The sequence below is a fragment of the Rhea pennata genome, chromosome 4 (genome assembly GCF_028389875.1).
Source record: "Rhea pennata isolate bPtePen1 chromosome 4, bPtePen1.pri, whole genome shotgun sequence".
Classification (NCBI taxonomy): domain Eukaryota; kingdom Metazoa; phylum Chordata; class Aves; order Rheiformes; family Rheidae; genus Rhea; species Rhea pennata.
The window spans coordinates 38,146,784-38,163,198 of record NC_084666.1 but is presented as its reverse complement, the minus strand read 5'-3'; the positions used below and the strand labels follow the sequence as shown (position 1 = coordinate 38,163,198).

Below are 16,415 nucleotides of genomic sequence, written 5' to 3'. Positions count from 1 at the left end.
CTTGAGCAAAGTCTAGAGAACTACTTCACATCTCTGCAAATAAATGTTAACTTGTCTTACTCAGTATTCATATGGATCATACTATACATTACAAACATTAAATTTGACGCCTACACGATTAATCTGAAATTAATTTGAATGCCTATTCACTTTAACTACAAAATGTGTAATTTAAAACAAAGGGTTTTGGTATTACTTAGCAATTATGTCACTCTATTATTTCATCTTAAAGGTGATCCTTATGTCCACCTTACTCACGCAAATTCCAGCAAATATTTTTCATAGTGTTATACAGCCTTTTGACAAATGCAGTCTTACACTAAACAGCCAGAAGACTTGTGGCTGTACAGGCTCTTTATTCTGTCTTGGAGCCAGTTTTTGATAGGCAACTCAGTGAGAATAGAAATTTCACCTAACGTGTACCTTAAAGACTGTGTTAAGCTACACGATTTCAAGAATGATGTTGAAAAATATGCCTTTTGCATATTCTGTGGACCTCTGCCTGCAAACACTTGCTCAACCATAAACTGTAATTTTGTCCGTGCCACCTGAAACAATAAGGGACATGGGCAAATTTGTTTGATTTTTTTTTCTCTCATATAACAGCACAACTGCCCTCTTGTAACAGGAAAAAATTTAAGTGCATTAATTGGTCTCCCAAAGCAGCAGTACATATTAGAAGAAAGCATTACCAGCCTTAATTTAATTGTAGGAAAAGAACAAAACTGGTTCACTTTCTGCATCCAATTATTAGTGCCCTCTTGCCTTCTGCAAAATCTTTACAGCCTCTAAAAAGCAGAAGGATTCTTTGTACCTGAAGACAAACGCTTAACTTCCAGTAGCTACTGTAACGAGAAAGTAGTATATCCCTTTCTTAGAATGAAAGTACCAAAAATAGCTATGTGGAACAACTTATTTCATTATGGAAGTTTCATAGTGAAGAATTTTACATTATAGCCATTATACCAAATCAAACTTTTGAGGGTGGTATAGTGACAATATTTAGCTATTAAAATGTTTTTGACACAACTGACAATCTTTAGATTTGAATTTACTGTGTGTTAGAACATACTTCACTTACTTTTCAGGATCTCTGCATTATAGTGTGCTGCAGCAAATTTCAGTGAATCATCTGATCTTGTGTCAAACCTGGAGTGTTCCCTGTTGTGTTGCCAACCTCCTTTCCTCAGTTGACATTTGAACATTTTCCAGTATTCTGGGTAAAGCACTGTCATGAGTTCATCCACGCTGGACACGGACCGCAACTGCTCTTCCAGGTCTTTGCTTGCATGAGCCTGTTAAGAGTTACATGCAAGATTAATTACTTCTTCTCTTACACAAGATTTCTGGAAACTAGCTTGAAAAACAAGTCGTATACTGTAAAATAAAGTTATGCTCAAAGTGGTTGTCATTACAAAGTCTGCTGTTTTTCAGTTGGTGATGACATATTTCTATACTGACAAATGCTGAAGTGCTTTGATTCTTTATCAAGCACGTAGTGCAGAACATTACGTGTGTGAGAAAGGACCTGTAGAAGTAAGTCTATACAAGTACGGTTTGCAGGTTAAGAAAATTAATTGCATTTTATTCTTGACAAAAAGCTTTTGTAATAAATTTTTGAATGTTTCAACCACCAAATATTTAAATATTATTTAGCATCATATACACTTAAACTGACACCAAATTTTTGCCCATTTTCCCAAAGTCAAGGAAAATAAAAACACACAGAAGTTCAATATGATGAAAGCAGAATTAGAAAAAGAAAAATCTGTGCTATTTTGTACCTTTTTAGGGAAAATATTACTGAGCAATTTCTCAATATAAAACACTAAGCCTTAAATTAGCAGGAGTTCAGGGACTTTGATACTTTTAAAAATCTGAACTACACACTCCAACACCGGTAAGAGTTTCAATTGAAAGTCCTCAGGTCGCTAAGTTTTTTCAAGAGTTACAAGTTTTTTCAAGAGTAGTCTCAAATCTTGCAACTAGACTTTCCTGTTTGCTGGCTTTTGCACAAAATTCTTCGTATTTCCATTTTTCTAACAGGTTATGACTCAGATTTACATTCTGCTTTCTCATTTACTCCACATTCCTGGAAGATTGCTCTACACTCGTAGTTGAAACAGCGTATACTCCAAAGGACTCCTGTGAATCCCTGCTCATCCTCTCATTCATAAATTGCTGACTTCTCAAAAGCCTATGAAAAGGGAAGTAAGTAGTAAAAAAAAATTATAGAGCACCTTTAGTCACCTTCTCAGGCTCCATTGCCCTTAGATGGCAGTATGAGACACCCTATATAAAAGTATACGTGGTAAAAAGCATCTCAGCAACTGGCTGTAGATTCTGGACACGTCACTACAAAACTGTCACTACGGTCAAGGAAACAGAAGGCTGCGACAGAGCAAAAAACATGCCTAAAACAGGAAACACACAGCTATAGAAAATTAAATTCAAGATTCTTAATCGAACTTAATCAGTGACGAAGCAGCCAGTTAGCTTCCTTCGAGAGCGCGTTACCTGACTAAAACAACTCGTCCTGAGCTCGCGCACCTGTACCAAAAGCGCTCCGTACCTCAGAGGCAACCGAAACAGGACGGGAAGGGGCGCAGTGTGGCACCCGCTATCCCATCAGGTGCCAAATCCAGGAGAAGCGAATACTGTGAGTCTGCCTCAGCTGCTGCCGAGCCCGGTCGAAGGCGCGATGCCCGTCCGCTATATAAAAGGCAGAGAGCTGGAAACTGTTTAGTAAGAGTGAACTTGTAATAGCTGCACCCTGGCGTAAACCACGGGGGGCCTGGAAAGAGAAAGGGAGCTGGCACATGCCACCCTTTGAGGAACTCCTCAGAGACTGCGTAGCCACAAGCAAAATGCAATGCGAAGTGCCCCATTAACGGCACGTGACAGCCAAGCGGGCGCACACCTTTCGGACGGCGCAACAGGAAAACGATCTCTGCAGCAGGTGCACAAGCTTGATTTTTAAAAATGAAACATCATTATTCCAGCAGAATTATCTTCTGCTTAGTTTATTCCAGCAGAATTATTTCTGCTTTGAAAAATCTCAATCACTAGAGGGCTTTTGTTCTTTCACCTCTTCAAACTTAGCAAAAAAAAAAAAAAAAAAAAAAAAAAAAAAAAAGGTTAGCTTTTGGTATATGTTTCCAGTATTACCTTGACACACATATCAGTGATCTCTTCCTGATAGAGTCACAGGAAGCCTGCCAAAGGCATGCATTTTTGAACTGCTGCAAACTACTCTCGTCTGTGTGAAACTGTTTAAAGGAACATAGCAGCATTTGTTTTTTTGTATGACAATCAAAAATTATTGTTGACATGCACACTGAACTCAATCTTAAATTCTGGTTGATTAGAAGTGTCTCCTGCATATAGCAAAAACATCAGATTGTTAAAGATTATTTAAAGTGAGGTTCTTAGGTTTTTAAGAAGTGAATAAAACTATTTTTCTAAGTATAATAGTTTTGCCTGGCAACAGAAATTTTCTGCTTTGTCCAAATTTTGATTAATTTCACAAAAATACGCTGACACACATATCCCTACTTTCTGTTCCAAGCTCTTTGCTCCTTCTTCAATTGGGTATAGGCTTTTAGTGTAGAACACACACAGAAAGTATTTTAAACCTCAAAATGCAACAGAAATCAAGACTTTAATTTTCAGAAATTATGATAAGGCACAAAGAATATAACACGAAAAAACATACTACAAATCAGAAGAGCTCTTATTTTCAGCAATCTTAGGTGAGATCAAATTAGTGAAGTTTGGGAAGCAATACAATTCAGATATGCAGTTACTCACACTGTGCTGGTTATTCCCAAATGTAATCTTAAATTTAAAATAAAATCAATTAATATTAAACCTAACAATCAGTCTATTGCCAGAAAGTAACATAACATTAACAACTGTTTTGATAAGAGCAATGCTAAAACTTTTAGGCCCAGAATATACTTCCTAGTAGATGTAAACAGTCCACTGATTTTCAGCTGAATCAGTTGCAGGGCACTTCACATGAAATCCTGGACCAATTACTTGACATTTTACTGGAAAGACATTCTAGGATCTATGCTCTACCTTCAGGAGAAAGCAGAAAATCAGTGCTTGCAGAGGAAGACGTTTTCTCTGTCCTACGTATTCTATTTTCTTTGCTTTTTATAAGTCAGTTAATGGCTTTTTAGGGTTTCTGTTTTGTTGTGCCCTTAAGAAAAAAAAAAAACAAAAAAAAATCATTACACAGGCCTTCAATTGGCCAGTCTACCCTTCTGGTCATTTTTACATACTATCAATGTTGTGCTGCATGATCACTTAAAACTGCCAGGAGTTACATTCTGGAGGAAAAGCTTGACTAAACCTTTGACTAGCCAACCTCTGCAAAAAGATTTTGAGTAAAATAACAATTTAAAAATACAAGAATGAATTGAGAATGCAGTAAAGCCAAAGTTGCTTCATTTCACCTCTTCCACATTATTTCATGATGAGCAGGGGAAAGTGAGAAGTATAAATAAAGTGGTAGAGCTAATAAACAAGTTCTCTTTCACTATAAATCACTTAATTTAGGAACATCCTATTCTATCACAATATGTTTTCCATCATGTGAGATTCCTTTACATACCATGGTATGTCCATTTTTTCATAAAATTATTATTTAGAATCAGAGGGGCAGGATATCAACCAGGTTCCTTAACTATTAGCAATATCAAATCTATACTAATTTTTCCATGCATTCTGTTATTTGTCTTTCACATGTCCTCAGTGTCCACCTCTATTAATAGCAAAGGTCAGAACACTTAATATTTGGCAGATTACATGACACTCAATTGATTGCAATGTGCTATAATGGCACTTCATGCATCTGCTCCAATTATAGTTGTCAGCTCATTTCATTTTCAAGGATTTTGTTGACAATTCTTAATAGGAAAATTCTGTCTATAAAACCTTCCATTTTAATACGCTTGTGTACTGCATTTATTGTCCAACTGAAATGCATTAAAAAATCAAGTAGTTAAATCAGAATGTTGAAAACAACTGCAAGCAAATGGAAATTCGAAAAAGAAAAGAATGTTTATACATTTCACTTGCATAGTGTTTTACTGCAATTTTCACGTATGTCAGCACTAGTGTTTTGGAAGTTGGTATCAGTAAAAAAGAAATACTCTAATTAAAGAAAGTATCTTAGCCATACCTAAGAATTAAAATCAACTTTTTTGAATATCACCTACAGTTGCTGCAGTCATACTACAGTAGACCTGATTTTGATTTTCTATGCACCAGCTTGGCACTAGTAAAATTGAATGGGCTATCCAAAATTGCAAACTTTGAAGTTGCCATTGCATACAGTCAGAAAACAGTGCCTTACAGAAATGAAATGATAACACTGAGCATCAGTTTGTATTTCATCTAACATGAAATAAGTAATACGACTGCTACAGTTATCTGAACTAAAACAAAGCATCATGAAAACAACAGATATTAGAATCGGTCGGTGTTCCAAAGAGCGTACAAAACACATCAAACATTATAAATAAGAAGGAAGGTGTAAAATAAATAAATGTAGTATGAAATATGTTATGTTGTAAGTAACTTTTATGTTTTCTGGCACTTTAAAAGCCAAAAATAATACCAGACAAAGAAAGCAAATAGAAGAAAAAGAATGTACAAGGTGAACAGAGAATGAAAAACCAATGAGTTTCATGAGAGATATGAAAGAGTTTGTTAAAAAGGCAGATAGACATTGGCTGTAAGGAGAAACTTAAGACTATGAAAGTTTCACTTCTAAATTATAAGTCACAATTTTTCTTTGGTTTAGAACGTTCTTGGAGGGGGAGGAAAGAGGCATGTAAACTGCAGGAAAACCATCCCAGGCTTATATTATTTAATATTGCTATCTATTTATGAATGTTTAAGTTGAGGTAGTTAGTGAGTAATTTCCACTTTATGGGATATCCAATTTTTATATGAGTCAGCACTTCTCAGGAAGTATTTTATTCAGGTGTCTTTGGAATACTCTGAAACAACCTCAGATTTTAGATTTGCAAAGGAACTTATATTTGCGCCTTAAGTCCACCATTTAGCTGCTGCTGGGATGCTGAAACACACTTCTTGGCTGGTGCTTATTCCCCAAGTGCCTGCATTCCTGACTGGTTCCCAGCCCTCCCTAACAAAATGCCAGCGGTTTCATACTTTCAATGGACATGAGTTATTAAAATACCCTTTTTGATCCGAGTCCAGTTTCTCTGGGAAAGGGAGAGAAAAATCATTCCTCTCTCTGTAGAGCAACTCCCTGCTGTGCTTGCTGGTTTTTCTGGAAGCACATCTTAGGTGGCTGGTTCTCCCAGGTCTCTATGAGCCTGGGTGAAGAAGACATTGCTGTAGATGACACAGTATCTAATACAGTTAGAAACTGCATGTGCATGCGTGTGTAGAAATGGGAACAAGAAGGATGTTAACTGAGAAACGCCATCCTGACTGTGACAGAAAGCAAAAGAGGCTGGTAGCATCTTAGCCAGACCCTGAATACTTACGATCTTCTCTTGAAACAATTTCATGATTGGATTATAGCAACAGAAAAGGTTTTATTCTCATGCACTTCAGCCTGATCTGTGTAATACACACAGTTTCCCATCTATAGTCTTCAATTAGTGGTCAAGTGAATCCCTGCAGAGCATCGCTAAGAATACAGCAAGTTGTAATGAAAAAATAAATTACGAAAATCAAGTCCATTATCAATAGACTCAATTCACTATTCAGGAGCTTGCACTAGATGAGCCCACAGATCAAAGGTCAAAGGCTGCTGCTCCTGCGCAGCAGTCATGGAAATCTGTGAGATAACCATTCCTTGCTAAGTGAAGCTGGGTCTGGGTTCTTTAATTGATCGATCGAAAGATTAGTACCAAAGCTTCTAACTAGCGTTATAATTAGACTGGGAAACAACACTGCTGAAAGGTTTATATCTGACAAAATCCTGGAGACACTAGGCAGTGTGTTCTGCATTGGATGACCTTTCTGTATTATTTTCTTGGTCATCCTTGGGGTGCAGTGATTACAGCTTTTATGCTTGGGTCACTGCTACTAGGTGCATGCCCAGAGGAAAACACTGTGATGACTGCTGTGTTACGTAGGTGGCTAACATATAATGACATACGAAAAAAGGAGATAATTGGCAGAATGAGAATGCCTGTGCCCTCTCCAACATGTTCATTGCAACCTGCGAGTTTCTAGTGCCAACTGTATGTCCCAGGCTATGAGGCATCTGGGTTGACACCACATTGTAGTTCTATAGTTCTACAAAATTCAACACATTATAAAAGTAGTATTTTGAAGTCCAAATAATCAACTTTTAACTAGCGTTACGGAGGAAACTGAATCACACAAATGTGAAGAAAACGTCAATAATTAAAAACTGAACTATGATTTAAAAGTCTGGTTATAAGATCTTATTCTCTTAAAAACTGAGAGTTGCTTGGAACAGACATATCTCATCAAAATCAATACACAAGAATAAACTACCAAGCCCTTATATTAAGATTGTTTATTTTCAGTTTCTACTAAACTTTCCTTGATATTATCGTTACTTTTACTAGCAACTGCCATTAGCTCTGTCAGTAAAAGCAAACAAATATGAAGACAGTTTTTTGAAGAAAACCATTACCATGGTACAACTGCAATTGTCTGTCATCACTTTAGCAGATGTAATACAAGCAGTGAAGAATTATAATAGCTTCTCAATATCAAGTGGAGATGTATTGAATTGAAAGACAAGAGATAATTCCTTTATTTCAGTTTCAATGCCAGCCCATTCTGGGGTACTGGTGCTCTGTAAAAACATCTTAGACCTGAATTATTAGGGTGACAGATTAGGTTTCTGGCCACATATCAAATGACAGGCTTTAAAAAGGCACTAGGTATAGTTTTTACACAATGTTTTCTATTCTAGAAGTCAATACTTCATATAAAAAGGTTTCTGTAACAGCTGCAATAAGAAATAATTTATTCTTAAGAATGGTTCTGAGCTATGCTGAACATATATGGGTATATCACAAGAAACATTCTCACTATTCTGAGAGCAGTCTAAAATTCAACTCTTGTTTATTCACAAGTTTTTAACAATGTGGCTATTTGTGAAGCAGAAGTATTACATGGACACATCACCTCTTATCAGTGTTGTATAATTTCTCTCATTGCCAAGTAATTTTCCTTTTCACCAAGTGTTTAAATCACTATTTAAAGCTCTGAGCAAATATAATTAATCCATGGTCTAAATATTTAGCAATAGGTCACAGAATTTTCTTGAATTAATTATACTTTTAAAACAGTTCTTAAAAATAAATAATTTCACAGTCCATGAAACAAGATCAATTGCATTTCAAAGAAAAAGTTGAACTTTATTCCTAAACAAATGTCTCAATCTAATAGGACATGATTTCTGTATTGTTAAACAAGCCTTGCACAGTTTACAGATCTGTACAGAATTATTAATTAGAAGACCACCTACCTTGTCACATTGCCTATTCCAACAAATATTCCAGCTATAAACATAATACACTGCTTAAAACTCAACAAAAGCTAAATAACAAGTCAGTTATCAAACAGCAATTCCAGTTGCGGAATAACTTTTTAGAATTAATCTAGGTGCTTTTCCTATAAATGAAAAAGCTAACAAAGTCTCTTAGAAACCTGTACACCATATTAAATTTTCAGGAGTTTCTAAGTATATTTCATTAAAAATTATATTATCGGATTCTTCTATTTAGTATCATGTATCTTCAGTTCATTTTACACATCGAAAGGAAAAAAGGAAAGAAAAAAGGAAAGAAAAAAGGAAAGAAAAAAGGAAAGAAAAAAGGAAAAAAGGAAAAAAGGAAAAAAGGAAAGAAAAAAGGAAAAAAGGAAAAAAGGAAAGAAAAAAGGAAAAAAGGAAAAAAGGAAAGAAAAAAGGAAAAAAGGAAAAAAGGAAAGAAAAAAGGAAAAAAGGAAAAAAGGAAAGAAAAAAGGAAAAAAGGAAAAAAGGAAAGAAAAAAGAAAAAAAGGAAAAAAGGAAAGAAAAAAGAAAAAAAGGAAAAAAGGAAAGAAAAAAGGAAAAAAGGAAAAAAGGAAAGAAAAAAGGAAAAAAGGAAAAAAGGAAAAAAGGAAAGAAAAAAGAGAAAAAAGGAGTCTATTTGGTATCTTAAAGTAACAGACTAACAAGCGGCTAAGTTATTGTTAATTAAGCTATTACATTTCATTAATAAAATGCCAGAAGAAGTTTTTATTTTTATTGTCAAAGTTGAGGTTTGCCCAAACATTTTACATAAAACTTCTCTGATAAATAGGCTCAAAAAAAGGGACCATCTGAATTTAATTAGTGTGAGGTAGGCACAGAATGCAAAGGACTTGCTATCCAGCGCCCATTTCTGTCCATTCTGATAATCTGGTTTGAAAATTATTCCATGTTAAATTCTGTGTGGAGCTTTCTTGGATCTCTTTTGTCTTTTTATCATTGACATCTGTTACAGAGAAGTCATACAGAAACAAAAACACTTGTTTAGACGTTGAGCCTGTAATGTTTTTGCTTTGTGCTTTGATGCTGCAGGAAAAAAGCAGCCAGACAACAGAGAAAAGCACTATCCAATCTTAATCCCTAAATTCCAAATGGATTAGAACAGTACAAAAAGAAGAAGATTTATTTTCAAGCCGTTAAGCACAGCACTACATTGAAAGCAGTTTAAAAACAAAAGACAATAACAAAACCGTTCTCTTGCACACAAAAGCATATTGTTCCATTAAAAGCAAACTATTTAAACACAAACAAATACAGCATTTTAACATTCAAGCAGTATGGCACAGTCTGGTGTAGAAGAATAGCATTTTATTCTTCCTCTGGGGGAACAGCCTGCACCGGTCGCGCTCTTGCAGAGGCTGCCATCGGCCGCGCAGGTATTCCTCCCCACGGACGGAGGGAGGAGAGGCTTCCCCGCGCGGGCCAACCGCCTTGAGAACTACAGGGTAAAAGATCTGCAGCTCTGTGGAGCTGCCATAACCCTTCTGTACTTGGGGGAGCAGGGGGAAAAAAAAGAAAAAGAAAAAAAAAATCAAGAGTCTTTGACTGATCATGGAAAAATAAGTAATGCCTATGTATCGCTGAAGGCAAAAGCTCATTGTACCACGTGAAAACCTGACAGGCATTAAGAGATTTGTCAGCAAGACATGAGAGATGGGAAAAAGTAAAAGAATCTGAGAATGGCAAATCCAACAACCAGATTGGGATTTGGTCACAGTTCCCTTCTATGCAACCAAATCAGGACAAATATACGTTGCCCATTATTTCAGGCTTTAATTATTCTGAATAGTGTATTGTACTGTAATGTTACTTAAAACAGGTCAGAGAACATTAGCAGTATTAAACTGGATCCTAAATTATACTGACAGGAGACATTGGGTAATCCAATGCTGAACACAGTGTTACCAGAAGACTTTTCAAAGGAGGCTTGACCGTAGGATGAAGTTTTTGCAAGAACACAGATTTCTAACGGATACCCTGGGCTATCTGGTTCCACTGGATTGCAGGTACCTAACATCTGATAAAATTTACCATACTGCATCTTAAAAACTATGATAGTGCCATTATTTGAAACTACCCTTTAACATATTGCTGAATTCAGGGTTGCCTGTATTCTTAAACAAGCAAGCAACAACCAAAAAACAAAATAAATAAATAAAAAAAAAGGATGAAAGTGAAATGCAACTCAAAGTAAAGAGCTATATCCCCTTCTGAAAAGGATAGATCCTATTACTTATTCCTCTCAAAATTTTCCAGGAATTTTTCAGATTGTGCGACTTTTTGTCCAGGTTTTACCAGAAGAAAGCCAAAGCAGTAGAATTTATGCAGAACAAAAATTTCAACTTCTTTAGCGCACTACCAGCAACTCTTCAGCAAGGGACCTTTTTGCATATGAAACCACTTCTGAAAGCCACATTGCAGAGATTATTTACAGTTATTTGCATATAAAACCAATGTGTCCCATTAGAATAACTGAGAGTGTGAATGACACTTCTGGTATGCTGAATTAAAATTTTTTTAAAAGAAAATGTTTATTATTGATTTTATTTTAACTGGGATGACAAAAGAGAAAAAAAGAATGCAAATAAATGAACCTTAAGAACATTTTGTTTCATATTCAAGTAGCTTCAGAACAATTATAACAGAAGGCATTAACATTGCTTTCTGAAAGTTTATGGTAGATGCTGTTATTTATTAATTTACCTGGAGGTTATTTCTGATATCCTACACAACAGTATCCTGTCTTCCATTTCTGCAAAGTCAGATAAATGTCAACCTACATTATTATTACAGACAAAAACTAAACTGTATCAGTTAAATTCCTGCTTTGCCAGAGAAGGCAATGAACAAAGAATGTAGAATTTTGCTGTTCCACAAGACTCAGATTTTTAAAGGTTAATTTGTATCTCTGCAATTATTTGCATTCGCCATTTAGACCAATCAGAAATTTAACTAATGAATCTGCAGGCATAACTGCATTTTTTGAGATTTAATTAAAATTGACTGTGCCTTTAAACAAATGTGCCGCGATGCTATGGGTACAGCTAATCACAGGCACAAAGGCCCAGTCAAGGTCAGGCTGCAAGTTTGTCTCTAATTGCCCAGTTATACATTCCTTGTTCACCCAAATCTTTTACTGACTTCAATGGGATTTTTGTTTAGTGAGGATTACTGGATTTTTCCTCATAGCATATTTAAGTATTGCATCTATACATGCATGTATAGCATGTTTCAGTCCCTTAGGTCACAATATCTGTAGTTTTATTAATCCTTAATATTGTAGTGAGTTTTTAAAGTCTTTCATCCTCAATCCACCTTGTTATATTTGACTTTCTTTTCCTGCTCCCTGGTCAACATTACTGGACCTTTAAAACCTGTTACCTATCGGTTAATGTTTACCCCATTGCTGCTAAATTTTTCATTCCAAAAAGGCTAACTTGCTTTTAAAACTTATTGATATAACTACTGTATTAGTCAGTATGCTAAAACATAGAGACAATGTTTTTCCTACGCCAAAATCTTTTTCTTAAATTTTTGTTCAGCTCCTTGACTAAGAATTGCCACACTGCGATAATCTGCCCAACATCCATAATAGCTTTTGTCAACTTCTTTAAACATTTTTGCCTAACACAGCATGTTTATTTTCCTCAATTCCTTTTTTTTCTTACTTTTTTTTTTTTTTTTTTTTTTTTTTTTTTTTTTGGTAAAAAAAGATGTTTCATCCGGTCTTCTGCAAGTCTTCCTTAGTTTACCCCACAACATATGTTCATCAAACTTCTTTTTCCCATCATTAGGCAACACTGTAAGCTAGACAAAGTGCACGCTATCTTTTTTTTTTTTTTTTTAATCAGACCAGCTGTACTATTCAATGGCAAGGGGGTTTCTGAGTTGTCAGTTCAGGCCTGTTGGTCTCTTCCCCATCCAAACTGAACGCATGAGGAAACCCAGACGCAGCTGACAAGCCAGTTCAGGCTAGCGCCTGCCTCGCCCAGCGCAAGCGAGGTGCCCCGAGGTCGGCCCCGCCGCCGCCGCAGCTCCTCTCGCACCCTCCGAGCCCTCCTGGCACCTTGCTGGAGCGCTGCAACACAGCCCCTCACTATTCACCCCCCCTCCCCCCCCCCCCCCCCCCCCCAAAAAAAAAAGGACAAAAATCCCACCCACCTCTCCGAACTGCAGAAACCCCAAAGCAACAAGGAAATTTCTAGGAAACGGTGGGCTTCTGCACACTATTCCCTCCTCAGCAGGGGCTTAGTGAAAATGTAAGGCCTCAGAGTCCCCGGCCAGCTATACCCTTGATTTTCTGCTGGATGAAACAGAAAAGTGTTAAGAGGTGAAACTATTACAGATCACAGGCTCAGGCTTTGCTACTTCAAGCCTTTCAAGCAAAATACCAAAAATAATCCAATCAAAGCTGGCCTTGTAGAAAGCCAAACATTACCTGATCTTACCACTGGAAAATGTTACTTCTCTCATAGGCTCCAACTCCTTCATCCTATCTCAACTCCCTACTGTCTGTAATGAAGTAATTTTCTTAATATCTTTTCTACTGTTATAGCAGAATACTTTCTATAAAGAAAAACATAATCTGTGTTAGAGAAATATGCTGGCTTCACAGGGGATTTTCAAGAGAAACTTGGCTATTTAATTTACTAGTCTTTCAACAAGAAAGTTGCACTGGTAAGCAATGAACATTTTGCTTGTTATATTAAACATTGAGAAAAAGTTAAATTTAAAATCTAACTCCTGAATGATTTTTAAAAATGTCGTCTGATGACTTTTCATATGGACTTTGTTTCTTTACAAGTCACTTGTCTTCAGCCTGTGCTGGTCCTTGGGCAACATCAGATGTTTTCGTCAGCCTCAGTTTTTGACTATTCATTTCTGATTTGTGAGCAACACATTATCTGGGTGCAACAAACTGAAAAGCTGAAAGTTAACAGATTGATTTTTCTTATGAGGCCAATATTCTAACTTTTTTTTTTTTATTTATTAACAAAGTCTCTCGTTATGAAATTTTGAGTTATAGCATTTTTGAAGAGTAGAAAAAATATTACACTCATTTGTCTATATTTTTATGGTTACACACATACCTATAGGTATTTTCCATTCTCTGTTGTATATGAAATTCAGTAGAATTTTATTGGCATTTGAGTAAGACTTTTTGAGCAGTGCATGACAGAACAAAGTTTCTGATTAGAATCAGAAACATTAACAAGTAAAATGGTACACTGGGTAAAGTATATCCATTTAATTAAAAGCAGAAGAATATCTATAATCAGTGCTCAAGATTTTTTAGCTTATTCGAGGTCTCTGTGAGGGTGGTAAGAATATTATTTACTTGCACGCACTTTCAAGGTTACATTACGTTCCAAAACAGCGTGAAACCATCACTGCCAATCAATGCAGGTACCTGTATTTTCATACTAGAAAAATGCATCCTAGTCAGGAGATTTTTTATCAGTTATTTACTTTAAATACAAAAGAGACCTTAACGCTTACTGATAAATAAGGGACTCAAACTCAATGCCAAGTCTGGGACACTGCTGCAAGGCTCGTCACAGCTACCCCTAAGCGTGGACTAAGCAGCAGCATCGTTAGTTAACTTTGGATTGCCGGGCTGCTAGCACCAGCCTGACCGCCGTCCTCTCGTCCCTTTGGTGCATTCAGTGGCAGTGGATTGCACACCTGATTGCCAGATGATGCACAGATCAGCAGAGGCTTTTTGGCTTTACATGAGAACTTGCAATTCTACTTCATCTGCAGCGTCACAGTATTACATCACAGCATTACATCTTATTTGATAATAGGGGAGACCAGATAAAAACTGGCAGATTGATTCAGTTCAAAGGGTAGACTGGTCTAATTTAAATTATATTATCTTGCTATTCTGTCTGTAAGCAACATAGAGCACACACATGGAGGGTATGAACCAGAACTGGACAACGCAGTTTAAGCAAAGTAACTAGCAGTAACAATAAATACATAATTTTAAAATTAACTTAAAATTTTATCTTTTCTGTGAATTCTAATTCCTGTTTGGCTTATTCTGACCTTCTTTCAGTCAGGTTTGCACTACTCCATGCTAGTTTGCAGTCTGCAGACAGAGCACAACAAAAAATGCTTTCCTTCTGAAATGTCCAGATTCATCTTTCCATTCTCTGCCTTTCTGAGATACGTAACAAATACTTGTCCTAAGGATCCCTGTTCTCTGCTCCATATACAGTGACCTTCCTGAGCTTAACTGCAACATCCCTTCGGATCATTTCTAACATCAGATACCTAAAACTCTTGTAAACAGTCTTTAAGACCAAATGACACACGTATTAAAATATTTCTCTCATTACTGTCTGTCTGTACAACAACATTATTTATGCTTATCAATTCTGCTCACAGATAGCCTCCAATGCTGTCAAACTCAGCACCTTTCTCAGTGATAAACTTACTGGAAGTAGCTTTGGAGAGCACATGGATATTTCTTATATGAACAGCAACACATTATATTGTCTGTATGCAAGTTTGGTGTCCAACCAATCATTGCAAGGAATATGTGGGAGATGGAGCAATACTGTAAATCTCCAGCTCCTACAGCTTTGCCTAATGGCAATACAAAATGCCACATCCACTAAACCATGGTTTTGAGACAGGCATGTCAGGTAAACATCAAACAGAATTACACCTATTTATTAATACATTTGTCAAACTTGAAGCAATTAAATTTCTGAAGGAACTAACTGACAAGATCAACATTCCTGGTCGAGGGGTTTATACCTGCTAATAACAGTGAGATGGAAGTTACTCTTGTTACCAAATCCTGAATCAGCAGCTATAGCATATTACATAGCTGTTGATCTGCCATTATATTTAGAATGATTCCTTCAGGATTTATACTTAATCTGGTTTTCAGAAAGCATGAGCTTTCCCAAATACAAGCCACTGATGTCGTAAAGCAAACATTCAGGCACAACAAATGGCACATTACCCTAAATCAGGAGGTTTCTTACATGTTTTTTAAAGGAATATTAAAATAGGCAATACAGTCAAACACACCAATAATGTAAATAACCCAAATAAAGTACAACTCCTATGTACTACTATATGTGCTCTTTCATAATTTAAGATTCATTTCAAATGTATTAATGAGTCACAAACTAGGCAAAATTTTTTTATGTGAAAAGCTTGGTACAATGTGTGAGGAAAGAGTTAAATGGCTGTAAAATATAATCTCCATTAAAAATGTCCCCTAAATGTAGATAAATAGGTTAACATTGCCCACAGCCTAAAATCTGTGCAGCTATTGCTTATTTTTATTCATGTACCTGATTGCATTATAAAAGTGTAGATTTCACAAATGTAAGAAAAAGATTCTCCAAAAAATACTTAATGTGGCATAAACACATAGATCTAGAAACCAGAAACATCTACAAAGTTCTGTATCTACATTTACAAATGTTTGTAGCTTCTACTAAACATTCTATAAACATTTACAAATGTTTGTAGCTTCTGCTAAAGGTCCAGATTCTGGAGTTACGCAGTTACAAGAAAATCGTGGCTTTAAAAATATATCTGTGCATCTCCTGATAGTGAACAGCAGTTTTAAAATCAAGGCTTTAGAAGAACAGAACCACAACACAAAACAGAAAATGAACCAAATATTTGTATGTTCTATTTTATACCTGATTCCCAATTTCTAATTATTTGAAGATGGCAATAATGCTTTGAGCATTCAAAAGCTTGGATAAAATTTTAGGAAACAAATGCACATGAATCGCTGCAAGGGGCTCTTCCTTTCCAGACGAGGGACTTCACATTTATCTGTGTTGAACTGCATTAAGTTCCTGTTGGTTCATTCCTCCAGCCTTCCTAGGTCCCC

General features: G+C 36.1%; 1 protein-coding gene across 1 annotated transcript in view; it reads right to left on the bottom strand.

Moving 5' to 3' along the window:
• Positions 1-16,415, bottom strand: part of VEGFC (vascular endothelial growth factor C) — a 77,835-nt gene that overhangs the window by 22,064 nt on the left and 39,356 nt on the right. The window contains exon 2 of the mRNA XM_062574670.1: positions 1,082-1,295. Within this exon, the coding sequence (XP_062430654.1) occupies positions 1,082-1,295 (214 nt within the window). The remainder of the gene's footprint in view (positions 1-1,081; positions 1,296-16,415) is intronic.